The following is a 14389-nucleotide window of genomic DNA, read 5'->3' on the forward strand; positions in this document are numbered from 1 at the left end:
CTTCCTAAATAAATTTCACACTACTGATAATTTGTTACAATAATAGGCAATTTGCATGTTGCCCAAACTCTGTTCATTCTTCAATAACATAGTCTCTGGTATTTCAGTTTGTTAGGAAAGGGTGTGAAGCAGCATGAAAAAAACAAAGGGGAGGAAAATAGACTGTTCTTTGTACTGTCCTCCCCAGGATTTCCTAAATTAATTACCTGCAGAGCACATTCAAACAATGCCAGTCCTGCTTCACAGCCCTCTCCCAAATTCCACACCCATGTCAACAAACAAGTGGTTTTACCTCTGTCCTACCTCTCCAATTACTCTTAATTGTTTTGTTTCTCAATTGTTTTGTTTCTTAAAATATGCAAAGGTAATTGTGAAGTTATAAACCACAGGAATTCTTTTAAGTTGTTAAGAAGCACACACACAAAAAATACTGCAGTTACATACCAGTTGTTCCTGTAGGAAAACACACAGTACTTAGGAAAAAGTATCAGATGACATCAGTGTTAATAAGAAAATGTACTGCTCTTGGGATAGCCAAGTTTGTCCAGGTTGGGCTGACAGGCAAACTGAATCATGGGTGGTGGCCCACACAGGAGAATGAGTGTCTCGCTGCCAGGGGGAGGGAGGTGGCTTTGAATCATCTCTGCAGTGATGAAGCCAGAACTGTACTTCCAATCTGAAACAGAGAGATTAAACTGTTAATTTGAATCTCTAAACAGTCTGAAGCCTTTTAAAACTGCCTCTGTTGTACTTGAAAAGTAGCTGTAGAATCAGTGAGGTTAAGCCACTATCACTGTGCGAGCCAAAAGAGGGTTAAATCTCTCACTGAGCTCAAACCTAGTGGTCCCCTTCCACAAGAACAAGAAGCATGTGTGTAACAAGGATCTCATTGATAAGACATGGAAGTTCTCAATAAATGATAGATTTAAAAGAAATTAGACAGCAGGTTTGAATAAACAGGAAGAGTACATTAAATTAGCTTCTCCAGTGGAGAGAGGTCACCTGGGACAGTTGTGCAGGGAGAGAGATTGAGACCTGTGCCCATCCAACACACGAAAAAATACAAAAATAGAAAAGAGATCGAGTGATGAGGTGACAAAGTTTGATGATGGCAAAAGTCCTGCTGTGTAAAGGGCTAAGAAAAAAGCAGAGGAAAGAAATGCTAAATTATTTTAAGCAGTAATATTATTGAATGCATCTGCCATTCAAAGTAGCCAAGTAGGGAAAATAATCCTGCCTTCACATAAAAAGAGTACATGCTTTAACGTCATCAGGAGAAAGATGTTGGGGTTATGAAAACAGCAGTAGTCAAAAGGCATGTAAAATGTTATGGAGTATCAGGTAAGGGAAAGTAAAAATTGAGTTTGCTTGCATCTTGACTGCCACTGTTCAGTGCTGAGCTGCTCAGCTTAAAAAGGGACATAGTAGAGCTGGAAAAGATTGTGGGAACAAGGATGAGCAAAGGTACATAATCTCTGCTGCATGGGGAGACCAGCAGCTGTCAGAGTACAGGAGATGGGGCAGCAGGCACGACTGACAGATGTCTGTAAAATTAGTAATGTGAAGACAGTCGATAGGCACCTATTCATACCTCTTCCAACACATGAATTAGGAGGCAAATGCAAACCAGAGGATGTCATTCTTCACACAAAAGTGCTAATCCTGTGGAACCGCTAATGAACAGACTGCCAAAAAGCTCAGGTGGGCTCCAAATGAGACACTCTAAGTTCTTAAAGAAGTAGTCCACTGAGTGTTACTGCAGCTGTAGTTGGCTCAGAACTGAGAAATATGAAAGACTGGAAGAGTATCAAAGCATTTTCTGGCCTCCTACTCATGGCTGTTGCTGACATCAGGCACAGAACTTCAATCTGACTCAGTTTGGCTCTTATGTTTGTTAAATAAAAGCTCAGATCACTTACAACAGCAGCAAACATGACTACCCAAGTGTCAGAAAAGATTCAGTAAATACAACCTCTCCTTCCATTTCCAATTCATTGCTACACCAGCCTACAGTTAATGCCTTTATCTATACACATGACAGCTCTGTTTGTTTTACCAGAATCTAATCTAGAGCTGCTGCAAAACAAAGATGTGCCTGTACTATTTACAGGTATTAAGCAATTTAATGCCTACAAAATGCTAACATAACCTGATTGGAGCAATAGCTCAAAACAGGGCTGTAACTTTTACTGAAAAGTCCCCAAAACTGGCACCTTGCAGAATACATCAAAAGATCCACGGAATAACTTGTCTGACGTGAGAGGAGTTAATTTTAGTTCACTTTCTAAGACCCACCTGGTTTAGATCACTGTTCAAAAGAGGTGTTAAGGTAAGACTTCTTTCTGAGGAGCATCTTTGTCATTTAGAAGTGCAAGACAGGAGGATTTGGTATTATACTAATGCCCTCTTGAACACAAGTGAAACAGTGACCAGCAAACACACTTCCAGTGTGTACCAGCAGCTTACCTTGTGGAGGTCTGTCCAGTGTATACCAAAGAGTGAACTGATCAGGATGCCTCTTAGCAATGTCTTCTAGCTCAGCTCTCAGTAATATATCTTTCTCTGTCTGCAAAATGAGACCGCAGTTTAGGTCCAACCCACCTCAAGGTACCCTCTAAGGTGAGCTCATGTGGCATTCAACAGGACAAAGGCAGTAATAACTCATTCAAACAAAAAACAAGTGGGTTTTCCCCCACCCCCCATGCACAATAGCTATTATCATTAAAGGCTTCTGTAAATTCAGATTAGGAACAACAACCTATGAGACGTAATAGCCACCTAAACACTGACTTAAAGATGGAAATTTTAACAACTTTTAAATTCAGGGTAAAAATCACAATTAACTGACTTTGTTTCTGAGCCTGGCAAATGTGGCCCTGTATACCAGCATGGTTGACTGCAGAAACAGACTAACCGAACAAAATCTTCCGTGGAATCAGCAAAGGAGTAAAATGAGTAGAGGGATCAGGATCTGTTCACAGTATTTATTCCCTAATATAGGACTTAGGGAGTACAAGTGAAACTATAAGGAGTGATCTTCAAAACAAATAGAAGATGATCATGGGAACTGTGAGAGCACCATGCAAGTATTTATAAGTCTTATGGATCATTTTTTTATTCAGTTTCTCTTTAAATTGTTTTACTCCAAGACATTATATTAAGACCTTAAATAACAACCATCTCCTGCTCCTCCCCATGCTGATCATTTTTAAATGTCCTATCCCAGATAAAATTTTCTCATAAATGGTTGGGTGAAATTCACAAACCCAAGGACCCTGGAAGAGTATGAAACATGCAAAGCAGAATTTTCTCCAGGGGTCAATGGCCATCACTTCAGAAAGCTCAGAGGCCAGCAGAGAAGGTAGGCCATTAAAGAAGGACAAACAGATGAGTCAGTACACTCGCCTGATTCGCAAAAAGAAGATAACATTTAGTGGAGTCCTTGGGATCACTTGTGATACGACGAATCAGCTGCAACATCGGAGTTATTCCTGTTAAAAACCAGAGTGGTTAAAAATTGGGTACTTCTTTCTGTGGCTGCAGTTTCAGTATTAAAGCTGCCTTCCAGCAGTCTTCAGTGGAAGCTTAGTTTGCACAGGGACAAATGCAGAGCTTGGGGGATTCTACTATTACAAACAGTCTAAAAAAACCCACCCAACCAATCCAAACCCAAAGTACTTCTATCTGGGGCTTTCCTCTTCAGAATTCTCTATCACATACAGCTATTGTGCCTCCAAGATATGGTCCTAAAACATTTTTGGTCATTGAGAATGATGCTCAGAGAGACAGCGACTTCTCTGAGGTCACACTGTAAATCAAGATTAAAACTGAAGTTTCTAGCTCCCAGGAATGAGCTCAAGCCACTGGAAAGCCTCAGAGTTGCTAGGAAAAGAAATACAGGTGTAAGTGCTGTGCTGCTGAAGTACCATGTTTGATACTTCTCACACATACCCATAAAGATATTTGCTCTCTAGACATTCCACAGGATGTGAATAGTTTTACCTGTTCCTCCAGCTATCATCCCAAGATGTTTTGCAAACTTCTTCTCTGCTTCAGACTTCTTATGAGGCTTGATAAGAAAGGTACCTAGAAGAAATATTCAAAAGCTATAGGTATATTAACTCCAAAACAAACATGGATTGCTATATGCTAGCAATTAGGACAGATCTGGAAATGCTGAATGGGTTGGAAAGGACCTTAAGATCATCTAGTTCCAAACCCCCCGCCATGGGCAGGGACACCTCACACTAAACCATGTCACCCGAGGCCCTGGCCAGCCTGGCCTTGAACACTGCCAGGGATGGAGCATTCACCACCTCTGTGGGTAACCACCCTCACAGGAAAGAACTTCTTCCTTATACCTAACCTGACCTTCCCCCGTTTAAGTTCAAACCTGTTACCCCTTGTCCTATTGCTACAGTCCCTGAAGAAGAGTCCCACATCATGCCTAGAACACAACTTGGCATCTGTGAACGTTGGTGGTAGCTAAAGGTAACCACAGCCCCTACGACAGAGGTTAAAGACATCTTCATCATGCTCACTTGCACCATGGATTTCACCATTTGCATGTGTACACTGTCAATGGAGTTGTAAGTAAACCAGCATCAAGCAAGAACCCCTGCAAAGATTAGTATTTTATTACTGTAATTCACTTCCAGTCACTGAGATCTCCTGTGACACCCGTAGTAAGCTGGGTGACTCCTGCTATCCTGTGAAGAGACCACCTTGGCCATTGCTCCTCTACACCTGGGTACACCATTCCTACCACAGAATTGTGATTGAATTAATCTCCAAGGACCAAACCAAATGAAAAGCCCATCAAAAGTGTTTTATACAAAAAGTGTTTTATACATATTCCAGTCTTAAGAGATAAGTAACTAGTAACAAGCTTCCCTAGCAGCCAAAGCAGAGCAGAAAGGAATGTTTGCAAAACATGCATCACTTGTTTCCTGAGGTGCAACAGATTCATTAGTCTATTACTCATCATGAAAGGTCACGATCCAGAGAAGTAGTGAGCACTTACATACCCCTGAAGTAAGAGTTAAGTGCACAGTCCCTTTCAGCCAGCATCAGTGCAAAATCTTTCACTTGCATCGTGAAAGAGGATTACTTCTCTGAACTCATTTCCTCACAGTCAACAGGTTTACTCATGAGATGGAGCTGGCTCTCATCAGCAGGTTATTCAGTTACAACACTGAGAGTCTCAGTGGGCATTTTAGGCCACAGCCTCCCTTAGTTAAGAAGCATCTGGAACATCTCCCTCCATACATATAGCTGAGGTATTATTTCCAGTGCAGCCTTCTCAGTAGTATAATGCAATAGTGATTTCCTGACATGATATGGTCCCAGGAGTGAGACCAGCTACTCCTCACACAAAGTAAACACAAAGTACTCCTTTCCATCATATGAACTCTGATGGGCTCTTGATCAAGACCAGGAAAGGTGGATTTTCTCTTTCACACTTTTTAAAAAGAAGATTTGCTACAAAGTTATCAAGTTTTATAAAACTAAAAATAACCAGCACAAAATCCTCCCGTTTGCTTTCCCACCTTCATGTCACAATACCTGCCCCCTTATAGACAAGGAGCCCATTTGGCCCTCTGAAATCAATAATATCTCCAATCTTCATGTCATTAAGGTACTGGGACATCTTCCCACCTTCTGGGAACTTGGGATGCACATTTTTGTGGTAGACCTGTAAAAGCAATAATTTGCATGGTATCACCCTCTACCTTTCATGCACACAGTATTACAAGACTGTAGTACACAATATTGCAGGTCTGACATTCCGCATCTGACAAAGAAACTGAGTTCTTTGCTCCCAGTTACCTGTTGTGCTTTGCAACAGGAAGCAGCCAAAATAAGCTCTGTCAGACAGATGTCCCCATGCTCTCTACTAACAGCCAGGCTAACAGAAATAGTGGCAGCCAGATTACGTACTGGTGCCCTCACTTCACTACTGCTCCAGCAAGAGCCTCATGTTACTCCATTTTTGTAATCACTCCTGAAAACAGCAGCATTGCTGCATCTTCTCAAGCCTTTCCCAGAGACTTGAGCCACATTATAGGTTTTTCATGTTTCAAAGCACATAATAAGTATTATGTAGTTAGTAACAATTCACCATACTTGAAGAACAGAGCACACAGAATAGCCCAGATTTTTCCCTAAGGACAGACTCTATCATAGAAAAGGATTAGAGAACCCAGAAGTCCTGGGATCAAATCATCCTGTATTCCCCAGCTTACATGATTTCCCTTGTTTCCGTATCCTATATTCTTAATCAATAAACACATTAGCAACAACTTCTGACACTTACAGAAATATAATTACAATCTCTCTAGCATCAGCAAAATTTGCAGTTCTTATTGATTTGTTTTCTACTTCCAGCTATTAGCAGTTAGAAGCAGCATAGGCATCTCAAGGGAGAGCAATTTCTATTCATGCATTACCAGTTAAAAGGTAACTACAGAGGTTCCTTCAGAACTGCCAAGGAAGTGACTCCCTTCTCCATCTACCCTACCTCTGCTGTCCCTCAGTGACATACAGCAGATACACAGGATACAACTCACTAGTCAAGGATAATGTGAAATGAGTTGTCTGCCATGAAGTCACGCTGCTGGAAAGACAATCAATCAAAATAAACTCTATACTTCCCTAAAATGAAGTCATTCCAATTAGCAATTTATCTAAATTAAAGGAAATCAAAATTTACCTTTATAATTAAATCAACATAACCTTTTGTCTCATCACTGGAAACTGGGGTATAGGCTCGAATCACCAGATTCCCATCAATTCTTGCAGAAAGGTAAACATGTTGGCCTGGGGAGAAAGAATTACAAACTTATTATTTATTTTTTCACCCCTGGAAGAAAAGATGGGAGAGAAAAGCAGGTATTGTAAACCATTAAACACAAGCAATGATGGAGAAAGTCTGTACCAAATAAATGCTGTATAAAACATTTAGTCTCTTTTTGCAGCAAAAGTTTCTGGAGCACAGGGTAACTGAGGACTGCTGCTATGTTACAAAGATAAGCCACAAGAAAAGTAGGAAACTTACTATAAAATAGTGATATAGAAAGTTTGTTGCTCATTCTCAAGTGCTCTGTATGTTCTGCTGTTCTCACATCTATCAGTGAAGTGCAAGTAAGGGTACACCAGCTCACAAAGGAGTAAGTATTATGGTTTAACAGCAACTGCCTCTCAGAACAAACTTTCCAGAGATGCTGCACCAAGACATCAAGAACAAAGCCTTGGGTCATATTCCTTCTCCATAACTCCTACCTCTGTAATGCTGCAGCTGCCACAGCATTGGACACTGCTGTCCACAGACAGCTTTTTGCCCAACCTAACACTCCAAGAGGCAGACTCTAAAAGGCACCCTTTTAATCTGCTGATTAAAAGAACTGAAACTCCTTGCCAAGAGGAATCTCCTCGGGCAGACAGCACTGATCTACAGAGCTGCACGGAAAAACAAAAGCAGGAACAGTGCTGGCAGAAAACACTTTGATTTGTAGCAAAATGATCCTGGTAAAAAAGCAGAAGGCAGGAATCTCCCAGAAAGTAATCTGGCACATACAGTTTCAGGATCTTACTCCTGGATTTTTAAGAATACAGCCTGGATAAACACAAGCGCTAGGGGGCACTTCTCAATTCATTTATCATTTGTCTAGTTAGTGTGGACAGTTCAATTACCCTTTCCCATACAAGCCAGGTAAGAACCTGGAGAAAGACTGCTGCCCTTGACAGGCAGGATGCAAAAGAAGGCCGTGCTTGCAGCATGGCATGGACAAACCCTGACACCTGCCATACAGCACGGGAAACTGCGAGAACAGCACAAAACAAACAGGGTTACATCTGCAGATCAGAAAGGGAGACTTTCCCCGCACAGACTACCATGAATACAAGGTCCAAGGTTCAATGCCATCAGTTTGGCAGGGTACGGGAAAGAAGACAACAATCCTAGTCTGAAATGAACTTCTTGCTACAGAAAGCAAGAGGAAGCTATACATATATGTATGTAAACCAAAGGTAAGCGCATGAACAGAAAAGCTTCTGAGTATTTCAGCATCTTCTATGTAGAGTAGTTGTATTTTCCCCTTTGCTCTGCACAGAATAGTTACAAGCTTCCAGGCAGAGTTGTTCTCATTCTCATTTACAAGTGCAACTGTATTTGCCAAAAGCCTGAGGGCAGTCACCAATAAAGTGAGGGTACTAGATGGAAGTAAAATGCAAATAAGAAATAAGAAAAAACTTTGACAGATACCATTCTTGCTTATATCCTCACTGGTGATGAACTCCATCACACCCAGTTCAGTTTCACTGCTCTTGTTCTAAACTACACCACACAATTTCACACAAGCAGAACAAAAAGCACACAAAAGATCAGAAACACAGCCCCTTGGGAAATCTGGCATTTCTCTCTGACACAGCAGCATTCAGATGCAGCTTTTAACTCCTTGCTTTGCTGAGCCTTAATTTTCCAGTCAGAACTCCTAGTACAATTATAACTCCTAAACCCCATAAATATATGTAATGTTGTGCTTTCAGTACTTACCCACAGGTAATCCTAATTTATGATCTGGAGAAGGCAGCCCAAATCGGAATTTCTTAGTATCATGACTAATTTCCTAAAAAAAACCAAAGTAAATGAAATCAGAGTGAAGTCAACATCACCATTGCTTTGAATTTCAGACTCTAATCAACACAATACACTTTACTAAGCCTGTTCTTGGCTGGCATGCAAGCCAAAGGCTAGGAATGGAAGCAGAAATGGCTTTGGAAAATCAAGTTTAAATAGATCAGAAGTTTCTAAGCGGTCTTTTCCTCTCTAACTCCACAAGGAGTGTCTTCCTGTCTGCGCAATCCCTACAGAGCCTTTACATAAAGAGAATCTGGAAACCCTCCATCGCCCAAGGCCAACGAGCGCATTTCATCATCTGTGGCCAAAGATCAGGCAAGTCACAACGTGCCTCAGCACCGGCTGTCAGGGTTACCTCTTGCTGATTCACGCTGGGCAGAAATTGAGGGAGAAACACAGCTCCAAAGTAGGATTTACATATACAAAGACACGAGTCTACCTTCCTCTTGGAGCAAGTGCAACACAGTAGCGTTGACACCAAAGCTTTCCAGGATCCTGCTCTGCCCACCAGAAACAGTGCAGGTGCAGAGGGGCAGCGCAAGACACACCGCCCCTCACGCACGCCCTCCGGCTGAGGCACCAACCTCCCCTCACACTGCCCCGAGCGCACCCCAGACCTCCGCCCGCTCCCGCCCGACGGGAAGAGAAGAGGCTCAGCAGGACCCCCTAGAGCTGGGTCCCAGGGAGGGGGTTCAGGCATTCGGCCGCTCCGGTCACCTCCTTCTCCACCAGCCGCAGAGGGTATTTAACGAGCGGGTCCTGCAGGGTGACGAGGCCGCCGTCCCTCCGCCGCGTGTTCCTGAGCAGCAGCAGCAGCAGGGCGGATGCAGCTACCACGGCCACGGCGACCGCCACAGGGACACCCTGTGAGGAGAAAGGCAGACGGTGAAGGGCGCAACGCGGCGCCCGGCCCCGGGCCGCAGCCCTCCCGGCCCCTTACCGCCAGCGCCTCCATGGCAGCTCCCGGCGAGCAGGCACCACGCCACCTGCGTCCTCCGCCCGCCGCCCCGGCCCTGCCCCGCCCCGGCCCTGCCCACCGAGCTCAGCCACAGCGCCGGTAGCTACAGCGCCCCCCGGCGGAGATGGGACCCGGACCTCAGCACTGGACTGGCAAGGCCAGATCGAAACCGCGCTCCTGCCACAGCCCGCGCTGGAACGGGTTTCCCCAGTCAGCATTCCCGTTTGAAGTGTGCTGTGTAAAGCTAGGGCACGTTTAGAGATACCAGTGGAGTATCCCGCACGCAGACCTTGCTGACGGGAAGGGCCGCGGGGCCCTCCTACACAGCATGTGCTGCTTCCCAGGGTGGGAGCACACACCTCCATGGGCCATCACAAGCGACCAGGACCACCGTGCACAAAACAGCCACACAATCTGTTACCCTGAGTAGACACTCAGTGGCTACAGTCCTTGTTCCTCCTGTGCCTTCCCCTACCTCAGTTCTCATTGCCTTCATGTTCAGTAACATAAAATAGCGGTGCAAGAATTCTAGTCCTGTCCCAGTCTGCCGCAGTGTGTCCTGTAAAACAGCAAAGTTCAAGTCCTACAGGCAGAAATAGCCTGCAATGTTATCTAACAATACAAGGTTCACAGACGGCATCATTCATTTTCATCCTCCCTCAAGCCTGCAAAAGGTACAATCCTAACAGAAGGCCATTAAGGCTGCACCAGTATTACAGGTAAAGACTGCATTACAGTGCCAGTGTACCCAGCAAGGTGCCCTGCTGGCCTGCTGGGCTTTGCAACTGTGCCTTTCTCTTACTTTGTGGCAAGCAGCACTAACAAAGTATTTAGGATCTATAGGCTTCAAATGTCTTTCAAACAAAAAAAAAAAAAACCACAAAAGAGACTAAGTATCGTTATTACCCTCTACAGAAGGTAGGACAGGGTGACAGAGTTTGGGACAGACACAAAGTCAATTAAAAGAAAACACACATCTTTGAAATCCAAGCCTGTGCCACAAGGGTCAAAGTAGTCCCTCTAAAACAGAAGCATGCCCATGTCACAGAGATGTGTCTTTTTCAGGAGGAAGAAAACAAACTGATGAAACCTATGGGGAAGGAAGGAATGATAGAAATCATGTCACAGTCTACCAAGCTGTGGATGGTTAAACAAGGAGAAGATAATAGATCTGTTTTGTTAGGTTTTGGAATGCTTGTCATTTATATGACTTGCAAAAAGACTGAAAGAAAAACATTCAGCTACTGAAGTACTGACTATGGAAGACCAGAGAACTAATACCTCACCACCCTTTTTTAATTCTTTGTTAATACTAGCTTTCCACACCTGAGTTCAAACGCAGGGCAGCCACTACCAAAATGCTACATATTACTACTGTGTTCCTGAAACAGATTAACTAACTCCTTTATCAGTGTCACACACAGCCACCATCCTGCAACCATACTATAACTGAGCCCAGGCCCTTCAGGCTGAAGGACCCATTTTTACGATTCAAGAAGCAGCCAAATTCTCCCCCCATGGTTGCTGCAACTTCTTATTTTCTGGCAACACGGTACAGCTCGGTTTTCTTATGTATTTTGCTTCCAGTGATCTACCGTATATCCATGTGTCAAAAGGCTTTAAACTCAAGCAGAATAAGGCAGAACAAAAATAACAGATAAGAAACATTCATATTGCTCAGCCAGAATTTATCCTGAAGGTTAAATAGGAACAAGTGATGGATAAATAGTAAATTTACCCTACTTTTTTAATTTTCAAGACAGGACTTTGTCTACTATGACTAATAAGTGCACAGCTATGCAACTACCAGTAGTTCTCTGCACTACTGATGGGAGCATTCATCTTTCCTCAAGAACAAGACGCCTTTTTGCTTTCAGTGAGACAAAAGCAAGAGCAATTCTGTAGAGCTCAATAAACCAAGCCTAATTCTTTCCTCTTATAAACTTGTCTTACACAGACATAACATCCACAGTTCCTCCAGTGTTACTGTTAAATTCACTCCTTTGAAATGCAAAGAACCAAGTCTAGTCACTTCAGACGAAGAAATAACTCCTTTTGTGCAACCAATGCATGCCAATAAATGGATTTTTAAATGAGATAAAACCTGCCCTTGTGCCACTTGTCCTCAGAAAGCACAAAGGAAAAAAGACTAGGGAAAAAGAGAAGAAAACAGGGAAGATCATGAGAATGTAGTTCTGCACTACCACTTAAATATATGATTGTCATATGTTTTTGGGCAGACCCACTGTGGAAGAAAGGAGGGTCAGGAAATGCATGCCTTCAGACAGAGTACAGCTAAGGATGTCATCTGGCTGTCTAATGGGGATGTCACAGGAGCACAAGCAACCAGGAACAGTATGATGAAGCAAGTCACTCTGCTGGCCCTGGGCTGGAAAAGGAGGTGGCAAAGAAAAAGAATTATGAATCAAGAATCCACAGGGGTCATGTCATAGAGTCAGAGATCAGTAATGTTCTTAACATCTTTTGTATCTATATAGCTAGAACCCAGGTTTCAGTAAATCGCTTCCTCTTCTGTACTATTGCCAGACAAGCTTTAACAATGGGCGTATACTTTCTGTTTTCTGAAGACCAACAAAGGTTACAAACATGCTCTAATAACCACTTCTGCAAAGACTGCCTTGGCACATCACCAGCAGTGTAGCTGGGCTCCCAGCACACATGTGCCGCCCCCCCCAGCAGGACTACAGTTCAGAGCTAGCCAGGAAGCTTTATGGTCACAGATGCTCCTGTTAACCAAAGGTCAGAACAAGGTATTTCTGGTCACAGACTTATTCTAAATGTTTAGCACAGTACTAATAAACAATGTGACGAGTCTTCACTCACTTTCATATAACATTACAAAGCCATTTTTACTTACATGCCAACAAGAAGGATTATATGCAGGTCTTAAGCACCAGGGAACCCAAGCCTACCTCAGCACTCAGGTAGGCTACCAGAATCCTACCTTTTGACTGCAGGGCTCAGGAAAGTCTCATATAACTGTCAAAAATTAAAGTGGGCTTTTAATAAATTTTGTAAAAACTAAAAAACAATTCCATTACATGAACTCTACTGAAAGTAATTTTTTTTATTTTTTAAAAATCAAAATTCATTTACATCACAAACCAGTTCATGATATTGCTAAAAGATACTGACAGCTTACAATAGACTAAAAAGATACAACAAATAAAGGCAAAACTAAACTATTTGTAAAACCATACTAGGGCAAACACAAAAGATCCATATCACACAGTCAAACAGAAAGTACCCTAACAATCAATTCAAAGACAAACAATAAGGCAGCACTTCAAATACACAAAAGGGGTTTTTTTTAAGAGCTGTCAATTTCTCAGCATATAGCCCCTGCATTCAATAGGGCTGGCACAGCTGATACCACCTGTAGTTCTCCCCCGCCTTTTTATTTCTCTGAACACACCCAGTTGATATCCTTGTATTAAACTAATGAGCAGATAAAAACTTTACAGGTATTTTAAGCCACCTTGTTCCTGTTAAGCAAAATAAAATAGCAACAAAGTGATGAGACATGCTTGCTCCCAGCACAATTAAATTGGTATTGTCAGCTCATAGCAACTTCTACCGTAACTGAACATTAGCAGACTTCCAAAATTAAAAATTAGAAAGGATATTTTACTTCCATTGCTCTCCAAAGACCAGTTCAGGGAGCTTATCCAAAACAGAACAAGCATATGATATCAATAATGTAATACAGCTGTGTCTTACACTTCATCTCAGTTTGTCCATAGTCCTTCCATCATAAAGTATAGCCATACTTTCACAGAAAGCTCATGCTCCAGATTATTTTCTGGGCTTTTGCCTAAAACTTTACAGTGAAGAGGAGAAACTGGTGAAAAACATTTATGATATTCATTGGGAAATAAAGTTAGCGGGGTTATTTTTTTCCCCAACTACAAATAAAATTGTATTTTATGAAAAAAACCAACCAACCAACCAAAACAAAACCAACCCAGAAGTTCTAAGCCAGTGTCATCAAAAAAACACGGTTACTGACATCAAACACATGTATGGAAAACACTTCTCTAATGACTTTTGCCATTGATATAAACAGAACCAAAATGAGGTACCTCTCTTACTTTCTAGTTATTATGTCAAAGAAGGATTATACTTGTGTTACCTATTGTACTATCATACTGATCCACTTTCTGAACACTGAGGCTGTGTACAAAACAGCCTGCAAAGATAACTGGAGCCCATAACTACAATTTCTTGTTTAAGCAGACATTTGGGTATTAAGCAAATTGCTGTTTACAAGTAAATATGCTCAGTTTGCAGTGTGTGGATTAAAATAGCTCTTTAATTACATGTGCAGATTAATTAGGATAGCTGTCAGCTCCTCCATGGTGCCAAAGGCCCTTGGCCTGTCTTTTCAAACACGACTGTTTAAACAACACGCATTTGGTAAGACAGGAACTGTATTAAAAATATCCTTTTCTATGCAATTGTATTGATTCACATCACTAACGAGTACATAATATTCTCCTCTTCTCAGTGATGCTCTATTACTGCCACTGCATATGTCCTGTCAGAGCCACAGGTAACGCTCCCATTGACCTTAATGGAAGGATGACTGACTGCCCATTCCATTGTTTTACACAGGCAGTTACTTGATCTCGCTTCTGCAGTGTTTATGTGCTCTTCAGTACTACATTTAGCCCTGTAGTCCTCCATACAGCAAAGACAGGGACCTGTTGGAGTGGGTCCAGAGGAGGCCACAGAAACAATCAGAGGGCTGGAACACCTCTCCTGTGAGGAAA

General features: G+C 42.4%; 1 protein-coding gene across 2 annotated transcripts; it reads right to left on the reverse strand.

The window, feature by feature from the left end:
- Positions 1-431: 431 nt before the first annotated feature.
- On the reverse strand, positions 432-9653 carry LOC133209006 (NADH-cytochrome b5 reductase 2). Of its 2 annotated transcripts, XM_061347305.1 has the most exons (9): positions 9579-9653; positions 9356-9502; positions 8555-8627; positions 6713-6819; positions 5566-5695; positions 4003-4086; positions 3402-3491; positions 2467-2562; positions 432-676 (listed from the first exon to the last, which is right to left on the reverse strand). In XM_061347305.1, the coding sequence occupies exons 1-9, from the start codon at positions 9591-9593 to the stop codon at positions 504-506; spliced, it is 915 nt and encodes a 304-aa protein (XP_061203289.1). In that variant the 5' UTR covers positions 9594-9653; the 3' UTR covers positions 432-503. The 2 variants fall into 2 exon arrangements, with proteins under 2 accessions (XP_061203289.1, XP_061203297.1); XM_061347313.1 differs by lacking the exons at positions 9356-9502; positions 9579-9653 and adding an exon at positions 8713-9011.
- Between the last annotated feature and the right edge of the window lie 4736 nt (positions 9654-14389).

Source organism: Neopsephotus bourkii, unplaced genomic scaffold (assembly GCF_033783945.1).
Source record: "Neopsephotus bourkii isolate Nb327-2 ecotype Australia unplaced genomic scaffold, CSIRO-AGI_Nbou_v1 NB_42, whole genome shotgun sequence".
Lineage (NCBI taxonomy): Eukaryota > Metazoa > Chordata > Aves > Psittaciformes > Psittacidae > Neopsephotus > Neopsephotus bourkii.

Bases quoted from the DNA above. Each gene is read 5' to 3' on its own strand.
- LOC133209006 (XM_061347305.1), bottom strand. The intron at 8,628-9,355 runs GTGACCGGAGCG...GGTTTTTTTTAG, and splicing joins TGCGGCTGGTGGAGAAGGAG to GAAATTAGTCATGATACTAA. The intron at 5,696-6,712 runs GTAAATTTTGAT...TTGCTTTTACAG, and splicing joins ATGTTGATTTAATTATAAAG to GTCTACCACAAAAATGTGCA.